The 23,441-nt window shown below is 43.6% G+C and overlaps 3 protein-coding genes across 8 annotated transcripts in view; 2 read left to right on the top strand and 1 right to left on the bottom strand.

The window, feature by feature from the left end:
- Positions 1-3,312, top strand: part of LOC112224474 (WD repeat domain phosphoinositide-interacting protein 1) — an 8,411-nt gene extending 5,099 nt beyond the window's left edge. The window contains exons 7-13 of the mRNA XM_024388051.2: positions 244-336; positions 930-1,000; positions 1,145-1,252; positions 1,439-1,603; positions 1,703-1,810; positions 2,002-2,150; positions 2,297-3,312. Of these exons, the coding sequence (XP_024243819.1) occupies positions 244-336; positions 930-1,000; positions 1,145-1,252; positions 1,439-1,603; positions 1,703-1,810; positions 2,002-2,150; positions 2,297-2,415 (813 nt within the window). The 3' untranslated portion in view covers positions 2,416-3,312. The remainder of the gene's footprint in view (positions 1-243; positions 337-929; positions 1,001-1,144; positions 1,253-1,438; positions 1,604-1,702; positions 1,811-2,001; positions 2,151-2,296) is intronic.
- Positions 3,132-20,238, bottom strand: LOC112224471 (arylsulfatase G). Of its 3 annotated transcripts, XM_024388045.2 has the most exons (13): positions 20,164-20,236; positions 16,069-16,260; positions 12,553-12,795; positions 12,073-12,260; positions 11,897-11,944; positions 11,639-11,756; positions 6,240-6,386; positions 5,391-5,587; positions 5,227-5,307; positions 5,000-5,108; positions 4,727-4,847; positions 4,505-4,595; positions 3,132-4,329 (listed from the first exon to the last, which is right to left on the bottom strand). In XM_024388045.2, the coding sequence occupies exons 3-13, from the start codon at positions 12,780-12,782 to the stop codon at positions 4,049-4,051; spliced, it is 1,611 nt and encodes a 536-aa protein (XP_024243813.1). In that variant the 5' UTR covers positions 12,783-12,795; positions 16,069-16,260; positions 20,164-20,236; the 3' UTR covers positions 3,132-4,048. The 3 variants fall into 3 exon arrangements, with proteins under 3 accessions (XP_024243813.1, XP_024243814.1, XP_024243815.1); XM_024388046.2 differs by lacking the exon at positions 16,069-16,260 and having other exon boundaries at positions 20,164-20,238; XM_024388047.2 differs by lacking the exons at positions 16,069-16,260; positions 20,164-20,236 and adding an exon at positions 13,610-13,705.
- Positions 13,224-23,441, top strand: LOC112224468 (monocarboxylate transporter 7). Of its 4 annotated transcripts, none has more exons than XM_024388042.2 (6): positions 13,224-13,416; positions 20,555-20,809; positions 21,210-21,353; positions 21,457-21,585; positions 21,816-22,829; positions 23,010-23,441. In XM_024388042.2, exons 2-6 carry the CDS (start codon positions 20,572-20,574, stop codon positions 23,318-23,320), a joined length of 1,836 nt encoding a protein of 611 aa, XP_024243810.1. In that variant the 5' UTR covers positions 13,224-13,416; positions 20,555-20,571; the 3' UTR covers positions 23,321-23,441. The 4 variants fall into 4 exon arrangements, with proteins under 4 accessions (XP_024243810.1, XP_024243809.1, XP_042162080.1 ...); XM_024388041.2 differs by having other exon boundaries at positions 13,225-13,416; positions 20,531-20,809; XM_042306146.1 differs by lacking the exon at positions 13,224-13,416 and adding an exon at positions 13,666-13,748 and having other exon boundaries at positions 20,531-20,809.

The following is a 23,441-nucleotide window of genomic DNA, read 5'->3' as shown; positions in this document are numbered from 1 at the left end:
CATTCAAACTTCTTCTGCCACTGCTGCTATTCAAGTCAGTCTACACAGCACAACGCAGGGGGTATTCATGTTGATCTCAATGGCAGCTTGCGATTTATGAGTGGAAAGGCTGACTAGAGTGTTTGCAGTGGTAGTGGAAATGCCTTAATACTTTTGAGTACATGGAGTACAGTCATTGCATGTCACAGCTGTTGAAGTGGTCACAGGTTAATGTCAATGACGTATGACCTGTGTGTTCCTCAGAGCACGGTGACGATGATCCCAGCCCATGACAGTCCCCTTGCAGCTCTCACATTCAACGTGTCAGGAACCAAACTGGCCAGTGCCTCCGAGAGGGTGAGTCTGACTGTTCCTCCCTCTGTCTTTCTGTTTATCTCTGCATGTCTTTCTACTGTATCTCTCTATATATACACTGAGTATACCAAGCATTAGGAACACCTTCCTAATATTGAGTTGCATTCCACAGGGATGCTGGCCCATGTTGACTACAATGCTTCCCACAGTTGTGTCAAGTTCGCTGGATGTCCTTTGGGTGGTGGACCATTCTTGATACACACAGGAAACTGTTGAGCATGAAAAACCCAGCAACGTTGCAGTTCTTGACACAAACCGGTGCGCCTGGAACCTACTTCCATACCCTGTTCAAAGGCACTTAAGTCTTTTGTCTTGCCAATTCACCCCCTGAATGGCACACATACACAAGCCATGCCTCAATTGTCTCAAGGCTTAAAAATCATTCTTTAACCTGTCTCCTCCCCTTCATCTATACTGATTGAAGTGGATTTAACAAGTGGCATCAATAAGGGATCCTAACATTCACCTGGTCATGGAAAGAATAGGTGTTCTTAATGTTTTGTACACTCAGTGTGTCACTCCCTTTCTCTGTGTACAATAGTTCTGTCTGACCATCTCCTCCTCCTCCTCCCCAGGGTACAGTGATCCGTGTGTTCACCATCCCAGAGGGACAAAGACTGTTTGAGTTCCGCAGAGGGATGAAGAGGTCAGTTTATGACAGACAGACTACAGAAACACACACAATAGTACAGCTGATAGACACAATACTTTAGAATGTCTCAACAAGGTTTTGTAGGGGTAGGTTTGGTCTCTTGAGGATGATGACTTTTACCATGTGTGTTTGTCTCAGGTACGTGAGTATCAGCTCATTGTCCTTTAGTTCAGACGCCCAGTTCCTCTGTGCCTCCAGCAACACCGAAACGGTCCATATCTTCAAACTGGAACGTCACAGCCCCAGGTACACACTGTTTACTCTCTTTTGAGTTTGTTGTGTTGATTGTGTTACAACCTGGCCCTTTCTGGACCTCAGTGTTTCGTTGTCAGGAGTGGAAGATGCTTTGTGTTACAGTTGTCTTTGTAGTCAGTTGGGAAGAGGAGTGTGATTGACTTGTTGAGTGTGACTATGTCTCTTCTGCCTGTCTAGTCGAGAGGGGGGATGTCCTACGTGGGGTGCATACGTGGGAAAGCTGTTCACAGCAGCCAGCACCTACCTTCCCTCCCAGGTCTCTGACATGATGCACCAGGACCGGGCCTTCGCCACTGTACGACTTAACATGTTCGGTCTCAAGAACATCTGCGCCTTGGCCACGTAAGTTTGTGTGTGTTTGCGGGGGGATGGTGTGTGTCTGTGTGCATTTCGATGTTTGGTAACTCTTTATTTGACAGTCCTATTTGTTATGATTTTCAGGGTTCAGAAGCTGCCTCGTCTGCTGGTGGCGTCATCAGATGGACATATCTACATCTATAACATCGACACACAGGAGGGAGGAGAGTGTGTGTTGGTCAGGAAACATAGGTGAATAAGTGTATGAGCCTCAGGGTTGGGGTCAATTCCATTTAAATTCCAGTAATTTCTCTTCATTGCTTTTCAATCAGAAATTTGGTTTACTTTCTGAATTGACTGGAATTTAAATAGAATATACCCCAACCCTGGTGTGTGTGGAAGCATGTGTGTATTTGCTCTCAGGCTCTTTTTGTTTGCTCCAGACTATTTGAAGGAGATAAGGAGCCACAGGAAGAACAACAGGAAGAGGAGGAGCTTGAGGATAGAAGGTCCCTCCCACCGTCAAACAGCCCATCATACGCTGCCACTGTGGCTCTCCCCTCGACCCCACCCTCTTCTACCACTCTCACAGGTATTACGTGGATGTTTGGTTATGTGTATGGTTTGTGTGTATGGTTTGTGTGTGTCTTACCTTGTGTAATTTAGTCTGGTGATGTGACCCTTTGTCATCTCTCCTCTCTTTCCATCTTCTTCTCCATCCCTCAATCCTCCTCCCAGGCTACTTAGATGGAGGGGCTAAGAAAGGTAATGTGATCCCTGAACATGAGTTTACCAAGGGACCCGTCTGTCTGGATGACAAGAACGAGTTTCCTCCAGTCAACAACCAGAGCAACTGACCCAACTTTTCCCGGGAACCAATCAACTGGAGCCATTCAAGCTAGAAGGGATATCAGTATTCAGAGAACTCCCCCCCAGGTCCCACCCCCATGTCCCCAATGAGGCAATCAGATGGGAGAAATGTAGAAGCCACAATGGTGATTGGTTACTATCATGCGCCACTCAGAAGTAGAGTATGGATAGACAGTAGACCTGTCTCTGTACATTGTCTTATACCTGGCCCTGAAGGTCAATATGAATACAAACATTTCATTCCCTAACTATCAGAAGGAAAGGAGGTCTGGGCACTGAAGTTGTAGCCTACCTCTAGTCTAATATTAACCAATATTAACATGGTTAAAAAGGGACTTTAATATTTAATTGCATTCATATACAGCTATCGATAAGTGTTCAAAGTGCTTAACATTGTCAAAAGGGGAAGAGGCAAAACCATTCAATTGTACTTTTATAACCTCTTAGTATCGTTAAGTGATATATAACACTGACTGGATAGTGAAGTCTGAGTCCTATTTTGCTGCTTGATGCAGATTGGCTAGAACCCAGTGTAGGGTGGCAGAGAGGGGCCCAGAGACTGAGGCTTATCAGTGGGCTCTAGCTGTGGCACACCCTGAGAGAGAAGGGGGAGGGAAGAGAAAGAAAGAGGGGGGGCTTCTATCATGTCTGAAGCGATAGTTTTCGAACAGCGCTAAGAAAATAAGAGTCAAATACTGAAATGTGAAAAACTGAATAGAGAACTGTATTATAGGATCGTACAGGTCCTTTTATTTAATTGATTTCATTATTAACACCATTGACTACATAATATTGAATATTGTAACATTTCAGACATGACAGATCTTTTTACTTTGTAAAAAAACTATGTTGACTTGTATTAAATACTCTTTTGGAAAATGAAATTAGTATTATTCATCAATAGATCTTTTGGTTTTGGCGGAAAGTGATTATTGTTTGTGTATATATACATTTATACATATAGTATGTAAATAGCACACCTATTGTTATGATCCTGTGACTGATTTGCCAAAGGGTGGTGCTTTTTGTTCTTCAGATGTTTTGATTTTGGGTTAAAGTGAAGTTATTCGTGGGAGAAACTAAACTGGTCTTAGATCAGTGTATTGGCAACTTCATCCTACTTATTGCATGGTCATATACTCCCCACCAGAGAGTGCTAGAGCAACCCAGAAGCCTCTGTTATATAACTGTACAAAAAGCCTGTGTACAGGAAAACACTTAATATTGGTAATAATACAGTAAATTGTCCTTGCTACGCAACAGCAGCTGTCTTCCCATGTTTCCCCTCAGAGCAGCAGTGAGCAATGTGTCTCAGTCAATCCCCAGTACTGACCTCCAGGAGAATGACCCACAGTCCGGCCTCCTAACAACAGGCTGATGCTAGTTCTAATATTTGCTTTTCTTCTTCACTCTGGCGAATGTTTCTGGTTGGTCTCTGGGGTTGTTTACATTAACCCAGATGTAGGCTACAGGTCTGTGATTTCTACATTCCCATGGGCACGCATATACCTCCAAGAGCAAACAATTATTGGACTAAAACTAAAGTGTGTGTGTGTCTGCGTATCAGTCGGACTTTCTGTGAATGTCAAACTGTGTGTAACACTGAATGTGTGTGTGTCCTCAGCCCAGGGTGAGGCAGCGGCAGGCTGTGTGCCGGGGGTCACAGCAGGGGGCTGCTGATTGGTCTGTGGCGTAGTCGGCTGTGGACACTGATTGGTCAGTGGCAATGTCATAGAGCAGCGCTTCCCTCCACCTCCTCACCCTCTCATCCACCTCCTTGTACTCCTCCGTGGTGGGGTCCAGGGGTGTCTCCTCGCCCTTGTCCCCAGACAGGTCAAATATCATAGGGGGGTCGTGGAGCTCCTGCCTCCCTTTAGACCCCCCACATGCCTCAGCCGCACCTGTAGGGGCAACATGTACTACAGTAAACTAAACTATCAATACTACTATTTCACTAAACTTTCAATACTAAAGCAGACCAATCAAATCTCAGTCAGTCACTCACTGCACCTGACCAAGCATACCAATGAAGTTTATCCATATCCCTTTTAGCCGTTACTTTAACGGCTGTATTACCCGTGATGTAGAAGGCCTTGTGGCACCCCAGTCTGACAGTCTGCAGGTCCCCATACTTCCCTGCAGCGCCACTGTTGGGGTGGAAGAGGAACTGCAGGTAGGGAGAGGAAGACAAATGAGAGACTCGTTTCAGAAATCCATCCGATCATATTCCTGTTTCAGAGTAGTTCTACGTCACTACATTTGTGTTAAGACTAGCTCTTATAGCTCAGTGGGTCATACCTCATTTCCTGTTTCTTTGCCGTGTAGGAGGACGTCTGTGGCGTCGATACCGTCATAGCGTCTGTCTGATGGGGGGTTCACTCCAGCTAGGGAGAGGAGGGTGGGGAAGATATCCAGACCACTTGGAGAATGGAGAGGGAAGAGGGAGGGAGATCAGGAGAAAGAGGGGGTCAAGTTTGCACGAATAACGCAAAAGTGTAATGTTCATTCACCTGTGTTTTGTATCTGAGCTGGGGGTAGCTTCAGATATATCTACTGTAATGATGACCAAACCTGAGCAGGGCAGAGCTGGTGCTGTTGGCTGGTACTCTGCCAGGCCAGTAGGACACTGTGGGCACCCTGTGCCCCCCCTCCCAAGTGGTCCGCTTGGCAGAGCCCCCACCTGACAGACAGGTAACCGACCAATACATGGACCATTGATGTCAATATCCATAAGGTTCGTAATTTAGTTCAGTGAGTTGATGCACTAGAATGCAAGTGCTGACCCCGGAAGAACTTACCTCTGCTGGTCTGCCACTTCCCCAGGAAAGGACCCACACTTCCTGCATACTGGCACTTTTGCTCCCAGGGACCATTATCACCTGAAGAAAAACACATAAAAAAATACAGTGATGTTCAATGATCCAAATGGAAACATGATCGCTGGTAGTTAGTGATCACTCACCAGTGAACCAGATGAGAGTGTTCTCCTTGTCTGAGGCATCAGAGGCATTCTTTATTGCCCCCACCAGACCGTCCATCTCCCGCAGACTGGCAGCGTAAACACCGCCCTCTGAGGGGTGGGGGGCGTAGGAAGGGGGGGACAGGGGGACGTGCATGTGTGCCAGAGCTACATAGAGCAGAAAAGGTTGTCCCCGTTCCCTATGAAGAAACATGATATCATGATATTGATAACATAAAAGATCCCACATTTAAACTTTTGAGCACTGTGAAGAAAGGTATATTTGAGCTATGAGTATGGTAGGCTACTGTATATGCCTATAGATAGCCACTTGACTTGCTAGAGAAAGGGCAAGCTCTTCTATTTGGCAGAGTGAGAGTGTATTAAGCCACCACGAAACCTGATACTGTAAGCGATGGGCACTTCAAACAGGTGTGATGCAAAACGAGAGAGTCAGACTTACAGAATATTGTTCAGCCCAAATAACCCCCCCTTAACACACATTTCTTACTGTTTAGGCAGCTGTGCTCTGACATGCGAGAACGGAACACCATCTTTGCTTTCTGAATCAGAATGTTGCCACAGACCGATTGTGAAATTGGGTTCTGAAAATAAACAGCACGCGCACTGACAAAAACATGTTGTTCTAACAATCTGGGCTACATTCGTTCAGAACTATGTTCCCTTTGCACTAAACTGTAAACATATCACGCCATGACCAACATACAACTGTCTCACTGAGTATGTAGGCTATATCACCCAAGTTACAGTACTGCATATGAGGGTTTTGTTCTATTAAATAGCTGGATGTTTTTTTCCTGTCACATATATGTTTTTATGGGCATATTTTACCTGGCTGTGTGTATGACATTGAGTGCAGTGGATGTGTATCGCTGCGTTAGCCTCCACAGGTCCAGAGGCTGCTCTACAATGGTCCTGTTCTCAAACAGAGGCAGAGCCACTTTGGTGTAACAGCTGCTGTAGCCACTCCTCTTCAATCTGTAGACAACACAAATATTCAGTATTAGGAGAATGCAGAGTTCTGACTAGGGCTGTTACGGTGACCGTATTACCTCCACACCAGCGGTCAAGAGTCATGAAGGCAGTCAAATTCCACGTGACCGTTTAGTGGAACATTCCCGCTAATAGCCTACTGCCATGTGCTCATTGCTGCGCTTATAATGTGAAGAAATAGCCTTATAGTTTATCAACATTTAAGCTAAAAGTTCTGATCTGTTGCATCAGCCTCATTGGTTACATTTTTTTATGCTAGTGGTTGTATTCATTTGGGATATGTCACATCCCACAACTGTCCCAGACTATGTTTGGAATATGTATTTCTCGCACAGAACAGAATAGTTCAACTCTTGTACTATGGGGGATAGTAGATTGACATAGGCTAGTGCTTTTGCTGTTCGTTAGGCCTACTCATCTAGTTGGCTGACAAAAATTAAAGACTCCCCGATGAGTCCCCGATGTGTCTGTCATCACTTGTAGCCTGTGAGAAAGACCCGATCACGTGACGAGCCATGTGAGTGAGAGGTGATTCGGAGCAAGCAGCACATAGGGAGAAGGGAATTAAAATGATTATATTCAGCCCAAGGGCACAATGGCCACTGGCCATAAAATGCATAGATTTTGGGGGGGGAATTAGAGTCAAAGGGGATACCGCCGGGAAATTCGAGGCATTATGAAATGTTTGTCACATTGTGAATGAGAGACTGATGAAGTGTGTACAGCCTGCGCAAAAAAACTAAGCAGAGCTCATGCCTTTCATGCTACTTTTTTCCAAACATCACTAGAGTCGCATAATGCAGCCTTAGAATGTATAAACATCATTCAGCCTTAGAATGTATAAACATATGGCCCAATGTTTGTATCACAACTAAAGTTACATTAATAACTCTAAATTAAGCGTATAGGAGTAGCTGTTTCTTTGTTAACCGCTCAACACAGAATAACCGCATGTGTTCACTCCCTCAGATCGTTTGGAGAACATATCCTTCCTATTTTATTCAGCTTTGTTCAATTGTATTCTTCATGCTATAAAATACTATAAAATAATGCAATGGAATTCTTAGCAAATATTGTCTGAAATAGACTACATTTTCTTCATATAACGTTTATTTTTTATCTTTCTTTTTGTAAATGTAACCTTTATTTAACTAGGCAAGTCAGTTAAGAACAAATTCTTATTTACAATGATGGCCTACACCGGCCAAACCCGGACGACGCTGGGCCAATTGTGCGCTGCCCTATGGGACTCCCAGTCACGGCCGGTTGTGATAGAGCCTTAGACCTGTCTAAAATAAATAATCAAATCAAATTGTATTAGTCACATGCGCCAAATACAACCTTATAGTGAAATGCTTACTTACGAGCCCTTAACCAACAACGCAGTTTAAAAAAAATACAGATAAGAATAAGAAATAAAAGTAATTAAAGAGCAGCAGTAAAATAACAATGGCGAGACTATATACAGGGGGGTACCGGTACAGAGTCAATGTGCGGGGGCACCAGTTAGTTGAGGTAATATGTACATGTAGGTAGAGTTATTAAAGTGACTATGCATAGATGATAACAACAGAGAGTAGCAGCGCTGTAAAAGAGGGGGAGGCTATGCAAATAGTCTGGGTAGCCATTTGATTAGGTGTTCAGGACTCTTATGGCTTGGGGGTAGAAAATGTTTAGAAGCCTCTTGGACATAGACTTGGCACTCCGGTACCACTTGCCGTGCGGTAGCAGAGAGAACAGTCTATGACAAGGGTGGCTGGAGTCTTTGACAATGTTTAGGGCCTTTCTCTGACACCGCCTGGTATAGAGGTCCTGGATGGCAGGAAGCTTGGCCACAGTGATGTACTGGACTGTTCGCACTACCCTCTGTAGTGCCTTGCAGTCGGAGGCCGAGCAGTTACCATACCAGGCAGTGATGCAACCAGTCAGGATACTCTCGATGGTGGAGCTGTAGAACCTTTTGAGGATCTGAGGACCCATGCCAAATCTTTTCAGTCTCCTGAGGGGGAATAGGTTTTGTCAAGCCCTCTTCACGACTGTCTTGGTGTGTTTGGACCATGTTAGTTTGTTGGTGATGTGGACACCAAGGAATTTGAAGCTCTCAACCTGCTCCACTGCATCCCTGTCGATGAGAATGGGGGCGTGCTCAGTCCTCTTTTTCTTGTAGTCCACAATCATCTCCTTTGTCTTGATCACGTTGAGGGAGAGGTTGTTGTCCTGGAACCTCACGGCCAGGTCTCTGACCTCCTCCCTATAGTCTGCCTCGTCGTTGTCGGTGATCAGGCCTACCACTGTTGTGTCATCGGCAAACTTAAGGATGGTGTTGGAGTCGTGCCTGGCTGTGCAGTCATGAGTGAACAGGAGAGGACTGAGCACGCACCCCTGAGGGACCCCTGTGTTGAGGATCAGCATGGCGGTTGTGTTGTTACCTACCTACTTAGTGTTCTTGGGCACAGACACTATGGTGGTCTGCTTAAAACATGTAGGTATTACAGACTCAGATAGGGAGAGGTTGAAAATGTCAGTGAAGACACTTGCCAGTTGGTCAGCTTATGCTCGCAGTACACGTCCTGGTAATCCGTCTGGCTCTGCGGCCTTGTGAATGTTGACCTGTTTAAAGGTCTTACAAACATCAGCCGCAGAGAGCGTGATCACACAGTAATCCACAACAACTGGTGCTCTCATGCATGTTTCAGTGATATTTGCCCCAAAGCGAGCATAGTTTGGGCAGCTCTTGGCTGTGCTTCCCTTTGTAGTTTGTAATGGTTTGCAAGCCCTGCCACATCCGATGAGCATCAGAGCCAGTGTCGTACGAGAGTACGATCATATCTTAGTCCTGTATTGACGCTTTGCCTTTTTGATGGTTCGTCGGAGGGCATAGCATGATTTCTTATAAGCTTCCGGGTTAGAATCCCACTCCTTGAAAGTGGCAGCTCTAGCCTTTAGCTAAGTAGGGATGTTGCCTGTAATCCATGGCTTCTCGTTGGGGTATGTACGTATGGTCACTTTGGGGACAAAGATATCGATGCACTTATTGATGAAGCCAATGACTTATGTGGTGTACTCCTCAATGCCATCGGGGGAATCCCGGAACATATTCCAGTCTGTGCTAGCAGAACAGTCCTGTAGCTTAGCCTCTGCTTCATCTGACCACTTTGTTATTGATCTAGTCACTGGTGCTCCCTGCTTTAATTTTAGCTTGTAAGCAGGAATCAGGAAGATAGAATTATGGTCAGATTTACCAAATTGAGGGCGAGGGAGACCTTTGTATGCATCTCTGTGTGTGGAGTAAAGGTGGCCCAGAGTTTTTTCCCTCTGGTTGCACATTTAACATGCTGATAGAAATGTGGTAAAATGGATTTAAGTTCCCCTGCATTAACCTCTCCAGGGTATGTGGGACGCTTCCCACCTGGCCAACATCTAGTGAGATTACAGAATGCCAAATTCAAATACAGAAATACTCAGAAATATTATAATAATTCAGAAAAGATACAACCATTTTTTTAAAACATAGGTTTAAAGATTCACTTCTTGTGAATCCAATCACTGTGTCAGATTTTTAAATGCTTTACGGCGAAAGCATACCTTACGATTATTTGAGAACATCGCCCAGCAGACAAATCATTACAAACAGTAACCAGCCAAGTAGCAGAGTTACACAAGTCAGAAATAGAGATAAAATGAATCACTTACCTTTGATGATCTTCATATGGTTGCACTCAGAAGACATTCATTTATTCAATAAATGTTCATTTTGTTCGATAAAGTCTCTTTAAATTCAAAAACCTCAGTTTTGTTCGAGCGTTTTCTTCAGCAAACCACAGGCTCAAACGCAGTCACAACATGCAGACAAAAAATCCAAATAGTATCCGTAAAGTTCGTAGAAACATTTCAAACGATGTTTATAGTCAATCCTCAGGTTGTTTTTAGCCTAAATAATCGATAATATTTCATCCGGAAAATAAAGTCGTCAATATAAAAGGTAAACAAGAAAGGCACTCTCTCGGTCGTGCGCATGAAAAAGCTCTGTGACACGGCAGGGTCCACTCATTCAGACTGCTCTTACTCCCTCCTTTTTCAGAATACAAGCCTGAAACAATTTCTAAAGACTGTTGACATCTAGTGGAAGGCATAGGAACTGGAATTTGAGTCATAAGTCAATGGATACTTCAATGGCATTGAATAGAAAACTACACACAAAAAATCCTACTTCCTGGACCGATTTTTCTCAGGTTTTCACCTGCCAAATCCGTTCTGTTATACTCACAGACACCATTTTAACAGTTTTGGAAACTTTAGAGTGTTTTCTATCCAAATCTACCAATTATATGCACATCCTATCTTCTGGGCCTGAGTAGAAGGCAGTTTAATTTGGGCACGGTTTTCATCCAAAATTCCAAATGCTGCCCCCTACCCTAGAGAAGTTAAAGTCCCCGGGTACTAGGAGCGCCGCCTCTGGTGAGCTTTTTCTTGTTTGCTTATGGCAGAATACAGCTCATTCAATGCAGTCTTAGTGCCAGCCTCTTACTGTGGTGGTATGTAGTAAACAGCTACGAAAAATACAGATGAAAACTCTCTAGAATTCTCAGCGGCCAGCCAGTTCCCCTGCCCCCTTTTCTCCACCTCCTCTTCATGCAAATAACTGGGATCTGGGCCTGTTCCCGAGAAAGCAGTATATCGTTCGCGTTGGCCTCGTCAGACTCGTTAAAGGAAAAAAAGGATTCTGCCAGTACGTGGTGAGTAATCGCAGTCCTGATGTCCAGAAGTTATTTTCGGTCATAAGAGCCGGTAGCGGCAACATTATCTACAAAATAAGTTACAAAATAAGTTACAAACAACACAAATAAACTAACAAAAAAACACAATCGGTTGGGGACACGTAAAACGTCTGCCTTCTTCTCCAGCGCCATCTTAATAGCCTACAATATAATGGCTTTATTGTGAAGGATTGTGAAGGTGTAGGCTATATTACCTGGATTTATTAGACTTGTTAAAATGTAGATGCTCCAAAGGTCTGCATCAGCGGCTTGTAGGCTATGTGTGGAAGACAAGATTTTGTGGCCACCACAGCCCTAGTTCTGTCAAGGAAATGTATGATTCATGCAGGAAAAATAATATTTCTGGGTCTCAAATTAGAATCTGGCTCAGTCTGTATAAACTCATCTGTCTATGAGAGCAAGCAAAGACCCCTGTGTATGTTTGTGTACCTGTGTTAACCATGAGCATACAACCCCCACCTGTTGTGTAGTATCTGTGGTCCAGGGTAACAGGGAGGGCAGGAGGGCAGGTCGTAACCAGGCAGGTCTGTACAGCCCATATCATTGCTGTATGGGATCCCCAGGTAGTAGTCAAAACCTGCCCACAGAAAGCAATAAGAAACTCATTGTTTTAGACCTCACATTCACTGTAACACCTGCACTACTGTGGCTTCATGCAGATAGATATAGTAGATATAATATGTCAACCATTTAACTCAAGAACTCAATGCCTCTTACCTCTGTTGGTGGGACTGTACGGACCATTGTGCCCTAGATGCCATTTACCTACACTTACAACAGAGAAAACACAATGGGTTAGAACAGAATAAAATAGAATAGAGCAGGATAGAATAGAACAAAACATAATCAAATATGGAATAGAATAAAATAGAAGAGGTCTCTTTGTTTCTCACCAATCATGGCTGTGTAGTATCCACCCTGGTGCAGTATCTCAGCCAGGGTGTTCTCAGAGAGGGGTAGCCCCCCCACGGACCCCACAGCGAAGTTGTGTGTGACCCCGTTCCGCAGGCCGTGTCGGCCTGTGAGGAGAGCAGCACGGGACGGGGAGCAGGTGGAGGCTGGGGAGTGGAAGTCTGTCAACCTGGAGGATACAGATGAAAGGGGTTATGGAGGACAAAATGGTGTTTTGAACAAATAAAGTGGTGGTGACCAACACTGGTTCTAGACTAGACAGTTACAGGGTGTGCAAATACTTGTTACAATACATAAGTAAGAAATGTGTATCTCATGATTCAATAAAGGTATTTGACACCAGGACTGGAACTAAAGCCTCTACCTCCTGTTGCAGTTATCCATGACAGTTCTATCCTGTGAGAAAAAGCCTACTTTAAGTTAGTCTAGTTGGTTAGTGAACAGGCTAACAAGAGCTGTACCTCATTCCTTGCTGGGCCATCAGATCCAGATGAGGGGTTTGGCTTGAACTCTGACCCGCCTGCTGGTTGGCACCTAGGTCTCCCCATCCAATATCATCTGCCAGAATGATGATGAAGTTGGGTCTCCTGGTGCGGGTCCTGTCCCCAGCTTCATTATGGCTCACTGTGTGGAACAGTAGCCCACAGAGCAGGGTCCCAGCTAATAGAAGCAGGAAGACACTCCCTGCCATTCTGGTTCAAGACCTGGGAGAGTGACAGAGTAAGACAAGGCAAAGAACTGATCAAAACTAAGGTCCCAAGAGACACTTTTATAGCAGCTTTGGGTTGAACAATGTATTATTCATTATTATAACAATTATAACAATCATGGTCAACTGCACACAGACAGCACTCTGACAGTTATTAGGTGCAGGGGGCTGCAGTAGACTGATATAGGACCGAGCTGACTGATTGTAACCCAATCCCCTTAACCCCTGTGTTTCCTCATGAGTGTGTGTGTGTGTGTGTGTGAGTGAGTGAGTGAGAGAGTATGTGAGAGAGAGCGAGAGAGAGAGTGAGAGAATGTGAGAGAATGTAAGAGAGAGAGAGAGAGAGAGAGAGAGAGAGAAAGAAGAGAGAGAGAGAAGAGAGAGAGAGAGAGAGAGAAAGAAGAGAGAGAGAGAGAAGAGAGAGAGAGAGAGAGAGAGAGAGAGAGAGAGAGAGAGAGAAAGAGAGAAGAGAGAGAGAGAGAAAGTGAGTGCCACAGTAAGGTTGTCACTGGTTTCACCGGTCATAAACTGAACAGCACACAGGATTACCACACAGCACAATGTGAAAAACATTTGGGATAGAGACAGATCTTTTATCTCTAAAACTGAAAAACAGGTAAGATTTATGCAATACTAATTTTACTATCTTGAAGTAAATATTCTGTATCTGACTGAGAAGTATTGATTGAAAAGGAGCAACAAGTGAGCTGGCAAAGAGTAAACCTACAGTTATCTACAATCCACGTTGCCAACAGCATGAGACCTATACAATGGGTAGTTTAATGCTGTCCTTCACAAACTCGTGCTACCTTTAAATTCAAGACGTGGGCTTTCTTCTCCTCAGCTCTCCTCTCCTTAATTCTTCAAAATATTGGAGAAGTCGCAGCAATATGGCAGAGGCCCACCTGGGGTATTTGCTTTCACCGGTGGTTATTCGGTCCACTAAAGGTGAGGAATAAGGTTAGGAGCCTAAAGTTCTGTTCTGATTATAATAATTATTCGGACAGTTCCAAATTAGTGAGATTTTTCAGTTAGAAAGTGAATGTTATTTATAATAAGGTTTACCTGTAGAAAATGGATGGTCCTCTCTTCAGCAAAATATAGTTTAAAAAAATAAGAAGACCCTCCCCTACAGCTAAATTAATAATTAACACAAAAGTGGACAGCGTTTACCCGCACTTCTTGGACAGACCAGGCAGAGCCTCAGATATGAGAAACTGTTCTTCGTCCTGTAGCCTACATGGCAATGTGGAATTTTGATAGTGCACAGGGCTGCGGGTCAGGAGGTTGTGGGTACGCAGACCGCCGTGGACATGAGTAGGGATGCAAAGATCTCCTTTATAGTAAAAGCATTGCATTAATCTATCAACATATGTAGAAAAAATAGCATTTTCTAATTAATTTGACATATTAGAGGAATCTTTTTTTATAACACACAAATTACAGCCTAAGAATGGACAGAGAAATAGTGTTAATGTGTTAATTTTATCACATTTCTCCCATGCCAAATCAGTCTGTCTTGTTTGCAACGAAACTGTCCGTTTGCAAATAATTACATCCAAGACGTCATTAGGAATCTTAGCATTGTACTTTCAAAAGTTAGGCCTACATTTCTAACCCAGACAGAGTAGAACCACTGACACAGAAAAGTGTAAGCTTTAACTGCTGGCTACTCTTCTTCCGTGGCTTAACCCAACGAGAGAAGGTCACAAGTGTTTCCCTAAAAGCTGTCTGGGTTTAAACATCTTCTACTGTACAGAAAGTTAATAGCTTAATCAATTGATAGTGAAAGGATTAGATTACTTCCCAAGCAAAGTCAGCCTCTGAAGGTCAACGAAACGAAACAATGATTGAGCCCCATTTGCATCGGAGTCACGTCTTTCCTGGGTATTTTACAGCTTGTTTCTAACATAAAGCATCGCAGACCAAAGTGCTGTTATAGATCACTTTATAGAATCGGATACATTTGATATTCTTCAAAATCATTTGCCATTTTCAGTAATAAAAAGGTATCCTCTCATCATACCTCCTCAATTTGAGTCTTAGTTTTATGGTGGGTGGAGGAATTGACGAACAAATCTATGGATATAGCAGCCTATAGCCTAAACATGAAGGCCCACCTATTATTTCTTAAAATAGGAAGGAATAGGCTCCAACACAAAACACTCGTTGTTAGTAAGAACCCCATGAAATGAAAAAAAATGAATGGCAACTTATTGGCATTGGGAGAACCATATACACAATTACAAATACCACTCAAATGGACGGCAGTTCATCAAAACCATACTGCAACCGGGAACATTGCAAATGCCAAGTGTGATAAACCAAAATTCCCATAGGGGGTGAGCGCGTTCCACCATAGATATATGGGAAATGGTCACAAAGTCAGGTCCCAAGGGTGAAATGTTCAAAATCTCAATTTTTTGAAAATGTTAAAACCTCATAAAAAGTGTTTGTTTTTTTGCCAATTATACATATTTTATGGTCAATTATACATATGTAGTAACTGTACGGCCACACATTTGTCTTATTTTATTGAGTTTGTCCATAAGGCCTATGTTTTGTCCATTTGCAATATATGATCATAGGAAGTCGGCTTCCGAACCAAAAAGTCAGTGTACCATGTCCAAATGGCATCAGAAATGTCCAAATGGCATATATACTGACCAAATTATATATATCACTATGTTAAGCCCTGAATCAACCTAGAAGGTTTAGTTGACATGTTTGATCATAGGAAGTAAGAATTTCTCATTGATGTTGATTCAGCATGTCCATTTCGTAATGGGAAGTCCTTATGGATATACATTGGCAATGGACACTGTCAACTTGCAGAAGAGCATGTTCACACTGCTCATTGGTGTTGATTTCAGCCTGTCCATTTGGTGATGTTAAATCCCTCATTAATAACCTCTTAAGGATCCGCCCCTTTTTTTAAATTTTCCATTGCATTTATGCTCTGTCAGAACTGAACCCGCAGCTAGAACGTAACTATGTGTTAAATTATTTTTTTAAATGGTTTTAACAGAAGGCACTGTGAATTTTGAGCAGGCTCTGAAGTATGTGATAGTTGGCTTCTAAACGAGTTGGACAAAGTGGGTTTGGTTTCAGTATGTATCAGTTTGGTGTCAGAATGATATCTTATTGACTGATGGACGCTGACTTGATGGCTGACTTTTGTCTGTTTCCAATAAGTTTAAACAGTGATGAACCATCACCAAATGGACAGACTGAAATCAACACTAAAAGTGTTGGCAAAATGCATCACCGTAGTCTCTAGGCCGTGCCGGGTTCAAGGAGATGCGCCACTTGCCCGTAGCTCGCTCAGCCTGACCGCAGCGACGTTGCAGAAAGTCGGCCTGGAAGGAAGCCTTGGGTTTACAGGTTATGCTCTAACTTTTCTTCAGTGCAGGCCATTTTCAAAATGTATTTTGCCACGTGTTCAGGGTCACCTGTACCTCTATAGATAAACATAAAAAGATTTGAATAGTCCCCTTCATATCCTAAAGGGTAAATGTGAACTTTACCATCAAATGGGGAGGCTTAAATCATCACAAAAAGGAAAACAAATGGCATCACCATAGTCTCTAGGCCATGCCGAGTTCAACGAGAGGCCCCACTTGACCGTAGCTCACTCGGTCTGACTGCAGTGACCGTGCAAAAAGTAGGCCCAAAATTAAGCCTGACCTAAATTTGAGGTGCTTTTGGGTGACAGCGGCAGAACCGTTGAGGCTAGAAACACAATTCAACCACAGGAACGTTCCTAAGGTCCTCCCGATCTGCGCAAACATAACATTGGCCATGTAGTATTAACAATTAACAGTGAAAACATGGTGTTTTCTTCTGACAGTTTTCAATGTCATCTCTCCCCATAGGAATACATTGCCTCCTTCCCTAAATTCAACCTGTTGTTTACGTGGGTAATGATTGCCAAATCAAACTGTCATCAATGACAATCCATCAGGCCACTATGAGGATTACCTGTGTTGATTCTAAGCTTCCTGGAGCAACCGGGAGTGGTTAAATTCACCCTAAAAGTGGTTTTGATTTCACAACCTGTAGTTAGTGAAAAACACTGCATTCAACCCTCTATAAATCAGTCAGTTCTTAACGTAAAGACTTGAAACTCAGGAACGTCTATCACTGCTCGGCCATCCTGAGTTCAACGAGCCATTCAATTGGGCATTTCTGCAGTATATTAGAGCATGTCCAATTCGGACAGTGTACAATTGTACATTTCCAATGTATTTAAAAACTCTGTTTTTCACAATTCCTGACATTTAATCCTAGTAAAAATTCCCTGTCTTAGGTAAGTTAGGAACACCACTTTATTTTAAGAATGTGAAAATGTCAGAATAACAGTCATTTCTTTCATCACATTCCCACTGGGTCAGAAGTTTACATACACTCAATTAGCATTCGGTAGCATTGCCTCTAAATTGTTTAACTTGGGTCAAATGTCTCAGGTAGCCTTCCACAAGCTTTCCACAATAAGTTGGGTGAATTTTGGCCCATTCCTCCTGACAGAGTTGGTGTAACTGAGTCAGGTTTGTAGGCCTCCTTGCTCGCACATGCTTTTTCAGTTCTGCCCACAAATTTTCTATAGGATTGAGGTCAGAGCTTTGTGATGGCCACTCTAATACCTTGACTTTGCTGTCCTTAAGCCATGTTGCCACAACTTTGGAAGTATACTTGGGGTCATTGTCCATTTGGAAGACCCATTTGCGACCAAGCTTTAACTTCCTGACTAATATCTTGAGATGTTGCTTCAATATATCCACATAATTTTCCTTCCTCATCTATTTTGTGAAGTGCACCAGTCCCTCCTGCAGCAAAGCACCCCCACAACATGATGCTGCCACCCCCGTGCTTCACGGTTGGGATCGTGTTCTTCGGCTTGCAAGCCTCCCCCTTTTTCCTCCAAACATAACGATGGTCATTATGGCCAAACAGTTCTATTTTTGTTTCATCAGACCAGAGGACATTTCTCCAAAAAGTATGATCTTTGTCCCCATGTGCAGTTGCAAACTGTAGTCTGGCTTTTTTATGGCGGTTTTGGAGCAGTGGCTTCTTCCTTGCTGAGCGGCCTTTCTACCCTCCCGATATAGGACTCATTTTACTGCGGATATAGATACTTTTGCACCTGTTTCCTCCAGCATCTTAACATGGTCCTTTCCTGTTGTTCTGGGATTGAAGTATGTTCATCTCTAGGATACAGAACGCGTATCCTTCCTGAGCGGTATGACGGCTGCGTGGTCCCATGGTGTTTATACTTGCGTACTATTGTTTTGTACAGATGAACATGGTACTTTCAGGCGTTTGGAAATTGCTCCCAAGGATGAACCAGACTTGTGGAGGTCTACCATTTTTCTCTGAGGTCTTTGCTGATTTCCCCATGATGTCAAGCAAAGAGGCACTGAATTTGAAGGTGGGCCTTGAAATACATCCACAGGTACACCTCCAATTGACTCAAATTATGTAAATTAGCCTACCAGAAGCTTCTAAAGCCATGACATCATTTTCTGGAATTTTCCAAGCTGGTCAACTTAGTGATTGTAAAGTTCTGACCCACTGGAATTGTGATACAGTGATTTATAAGTGAAATAATCTGTCTGTAAACAATTGTTGGAAAAATGACTTGTGTCATGCACTAAGTAGATGTCCTAACTGACTTGCCAAAACTACAGTTTGTTTACAAGAAATTTGTGGAGTGGTTGAAAAACGAGTTTTAATGCCTCCAACCTAAGTCTATGTAAACTTCCAACTTCAACTGTATATATGTTTTGGCTTCTTGCAGTCAATTTGCAGTCTACAAATGATTTATAATTATGTTCTGGCCCCGACCATCCTCTCAAGAAAAAAAATCGGTCCGCAGTTGATGATAGTCCGTAGTTGATTATCCCTGGACTATAGGCTAGTCCGTGCACATTTTTTGGACTAGACCTAATCAAAAATTATTTTAGAAGAAACCTTTGACTCTCCTCGTAAACTGCCACGTAGCATTACACAGTGCAGCCATTGGTTAAGCAGCACACAAAACCGTTTTTGCTCAGCAGAGCAGGCCAGACTCAGGGTTTGAATATCCATTGATGTGTGTAATGCAGCCTTGTTTTATTTACACCATCCCAGCAGCTATCTTACTAATTAAACTTTGTTCTGTGCATCTTCGAGCATGCACTTCCTAGCCTATAGCCTATAGATCATTTGATTGAGACCACACTAAATAGCCAGTTCGCAGTTGTAAATGAGAACTTGTTCTCAACTGGCCTACCTGGTTAAATAAAGGTGGAATTTTTTAAAATCTAAAAATAATATGATATTGAGTGCCCAGTAGAGAATCAGAGATGAGGGGCGGCAATCCGGCACACATCTATATGTAGCCTAATAATCAACTCATTATAAAACACTCTGAAATATTGAAATGTAATTAATGACATGACCCTTCCTTCCCCTGGACTAGATTTAAATAATACTAACCCCTCCCCTTGACTGAAATTGAAAAAGCATGACCCTCCCCCATTTTCCTACTGTAAATACAGGTTTTTCAAGAGGCCCAATAATCACCTCTGTAGCCTAGTCATAATAATTTTAATTGTGGTCTAACATTAATTACTGATTAAAATACTTGGGCAGCTTATAGCTTACAGCTTATAGCCAAATCGGTTAGATACAAAATATCTAGAAGGCCCTAGAATGTAAGAGAACATGATGCCATGGGATAAGACAAGTAAAGTAGTATTGGTGTTGTACTTTAGGTCAAGTCTATAGAGGGCCTAACTTTATCTGCTGTTTGTATTTCCTTTGGCCACCTCTGGCTGAATGAGATAACATGTTGGCACATTAAATATTGGTGTGGGTCGACCCACAGATCTATACACACACTTTTGGTTATAAGACAGACAAGTCAGAGAAGACAAGTGCAGCATAGGTAATGACCTTTGGAATGGATGAGTTACCAATGCCATAGGCTATTCACCACTAACATCAAGGGATGGCATTGCTCATTCATTCGTTGAGAAAAGGCAAACTAGATATGTAGAACGACAATGAAAAGGCAGTGAGTGAAACAGGTTTATGTGTGTGTGAATTGTGGTTATTGTTGCGTAATTGAAGATGTGCTAATTACGCTGCAGGACCGATTAGGATCCTTGATACAAAGTAACAGTTGCGTTGATATAGCAAGCAACGTGTCCTGAAAAGCTACATTGTTCCGGATGTAAGCAGCAACAACTTTCATCATAACATTACCTAAAACGACATTAGTTTGCAAGCTGCAACTATGTACCTAACATATGAAATTGATAAAGGATACTTTTTATTGAAATTTTCCCATGTAATCCACAGGTAACAGTAATTGTATTACCGCTTTACAGTGACGTCTTGCTTGCAGAGGTATTGCAGACTCGAAGAACGTGCACGTTCACGCCAACAATGCGCGTTCACACATACCCACAGTTACCAGAGGGTTCGTTACAGTTGGGAGGGACTGACTCAGAAAGTCACATGTAAACTGCAAAAAAAATTATTTGCTCTTCATAAATAAGCTAATCCTAGCCTTATATATACACACACACACACACACACACACACACACACACAATGTTAATGTTAATATATTAACCTTATACCATACCAATAACATTTACATTATTAACTATGTATTTATTTTCTTCCCAATCACAAGCGTTGTTTACTTGTTACCTTTTCTAAAAGTTCTCTATTCCCTACAGCAAAAAGTTTTCCCTTCCCTACAGCATCTTCTGCTCCAACTATGACAGTGTGGGGGTCCAGAGTGAAGCGCTACATGGGGCCTAACGTCTACACGGCTCCCCCAGATGGTGGCTGGGGCTGGGTGGTGGCGGTCTCCTTCTTCCTGGTGGAAGTGTTCACCTACGGAGTCATCAAGAGCTTGGGTATCTTCCTCCAGGACCTGATGGGGGAGTTTGGGGAGAGCAACAGCCGAGTCTCTTGGATCATCTCCATCTGCGTCTTCACTATGAGCTTCACTGGTGAGACTGGGGATGGGGGATGGGAGGGTCTAAGGCAGGGGTTCTTAAGCTTTTTCAGATCAAGACCCAAATGAGAAATTGACTGTCCTCTCGTGAGCCAAATGGTTCTCCAAATTAAGAAGACATAGTGCATGATTATAGATGTATTCTCATAACTTGTGACCCACCTCTCACATGCCCATGGCCCACTTTGGGTCCAGACCCATAGTTTAAGAAACCCTAGTCCAGGGCAATTCTGGTTCTGAAGAGCTGCTGAATGTGAAGGCTTGTGTTACTGTGCCAGAATGCTTGATCTCATAATAATGTTTTTAGGGTGATATTAACTGAAAAAGGTCAGATGCTCTATAGTGTGTCATATCTTAGTGCTAACAAGATATACCTATCCCCTCTCTCCTCACAGCTCCTCTTGCTTCTATAATGACCAACCGATTTGGGTTCCGGCCAGTTGTTATGATTGGTGGACTCCTCATCTCCATAGGAACCATTGCCAGTGGCTTCACCAACTCCATCAACGAGATGTACATCACCATCGGACTCGTTGCAGGTAAGACAAACAAATACACACAGGATATTGACCATCATAACTGTCACAGCGGCACCAGCGTTGTCACCAGTGGGTGTGCATGTGTGTCCTCTCCCCTCCACAGGCCTGGGGTACTGTCTGACCTTCCTGCCCACCGTCACCCTACTGTCTCAGTACTTCTCCAAGCGACGTTCCCTGGTTACAGCTGTCGCCTCCACGGGAGAGTCCTTCTCTGTGTTCGCCCTCGCCCCAGGTAAGAGGTCACAGTGGGACTAAAAGCCTCTGCTTACTAGCAAAGTTTCTCTTTAAAAAATACAATGTTTCAGTTTACCAACCTTCCCATTACCTTAATCTCACTTTTCTCAATTGCTTTTTCTTTTAAAATTAACCCGCATTTATTTTGAGGTTGGATTGCAAACCCTGACCACTATAGTCTTGTATTTCAAACACTCTTCTCTTTGTTCTCCCCCATCTGCTCCTCAGCATTCTCTGCTCTGAGGGACTGTATCGGCTGGCGTTATACTCTGGTGGTGATCGGAGCTCTGCAGGGCATCATCATCATCTGTGGAGTTTTGCTAAGACCCATCTTCATCAGACCTGGACCAGCCACGGAGACAGAGACAGGTGGACTGGCTGACCAAGAGCTGAAGGCTCTGAACACACAGGAGGAGTCCTACACTAAGGAGAGACTGTACACTAAGGACATTTCATATACTAAGGATAGCTATTACACACCGCAGAGTTCCTACTCTCAGGAGAACAAGCTGACTCATTGTTACTCCCTGAGCTCTGGAGAGTCTGAGGACTCTGGGGTCCAGTCCCTCCATCACCAGGTCCTGGATGATGGTAGCAAGGCAGGGATGGATATTCCTCTGAATGGGAAAGAGAAGAAGGGAGAAAAGGAGGGAAAAGAGAGAAGAGAGAAGGAGGTGTCTTCACAACTGTGCTTAGGAAGCAAGAAGGAGATGGAGAAGGACGAGGAGCAGACACGGACAGTATCTGCCCAAAAGCCCAAACTCCTTGACTTCTCCGTGCTGAGAGAAGGCAGCTTCATTTGCTATGCTCTCTTCGGCCTCTTCGCCACATTGGGTTTCTTTGCCCCTCAGCTCTACATCATTGAGCTGAGCGTGAGCCGTGGCGTGGAGCGTGACCGTGCAACCTACATGCTCTCCGCCATGGCGGTTGCAGAGATCTTTGGTCGCCTCTCCATTGGTTGGGTGCTAGGCAGGAAACTGTTTAGAGGCAGGAAGCCCTTGGTGCTGCTAGGATGTGTAATCCTGCTGTGCCTGGTGCTGGTGGCCTTTACCCTGGTGTGGGAGTTCTGGGGCCTGGCGATATGTTGTGGGTTCTATGGTTTTTTTATGGGCACTGTGTCATCAACGCATATACCCATGCTGGCAGAGAAAGATGTGGTGGGCATAGAGAGGATGGCGTCGGCCGCGGGAGTCTATGTGTTTATACAGAGCTTCGCTGGGCTGGCCGGACCACCTCTAGGAGGTAAGAGATGCATTCAGGTCTCATATTTATTCACAGCTCTCTGTCATGGCATGTCTCTTCTTCTCTCTCTCTCAATAATGATATTGGTTTTATTTTCATTATCATCAAATTAAATAACTTGATTAATTTGTGCATCATTTTTATGAATTCGTTTAACTTTTAACATTTTTATTCTCTCAGGTGTTCTGGTGGACCTGACTCAGAACTACGGCTCAGCTTTCTACTCCTGTGCGGTGGGTATGGGTTTGGGAGCTGTGTTTCTGGGACTGGTACGACCAGCCAAGAGAGGCTTGCCCTGCTGCAGCAAGAGGGGGCCTCAAAATTGCCCAGAACCCCTGCAGGTGGGGCCAGGGAACCCTGTACCTCAGCGAGAGGGGAAGGAGGCCCAGGACAGAGACAGTCTTCAGGACTTCCTAGAAGTTGACCTTGATTTGGACCAGAAACAGGAAATCATTACTGAAAAAGGCCAACTGATGACAATCTCTACTTGAAAAGACATCACACAGCTCAGAAGGAAACCCCATAAGAGTCTGAACTGAAGTCTTGGCTAAGCTAGTGCTGATTGAGACAAATCAGACAAATATGTGAATAAAGAATGCCATGGACGGATAA

Source organism: Oncorhynchus tshawytscha, linkage group LG25 (assembly GCF_018296145.1).
Source record: "Oncorhynchus tshawytscha isolate Ot180627B linkage group LG25, Otsh_v2.0, whole genome shotgun sequence".
Lineage (NCBI taxonomy): Eukaryota > Metazoa > Chordata > Actinopteri > Salmoniformes > Salmonidae > Oncorhynchus > Oncorhynchus tshawytscha.
Note: the sequence above shows the minus strand (reverse complement) of the source record. Positions and strands in the feature narration are given on the sequence as shown.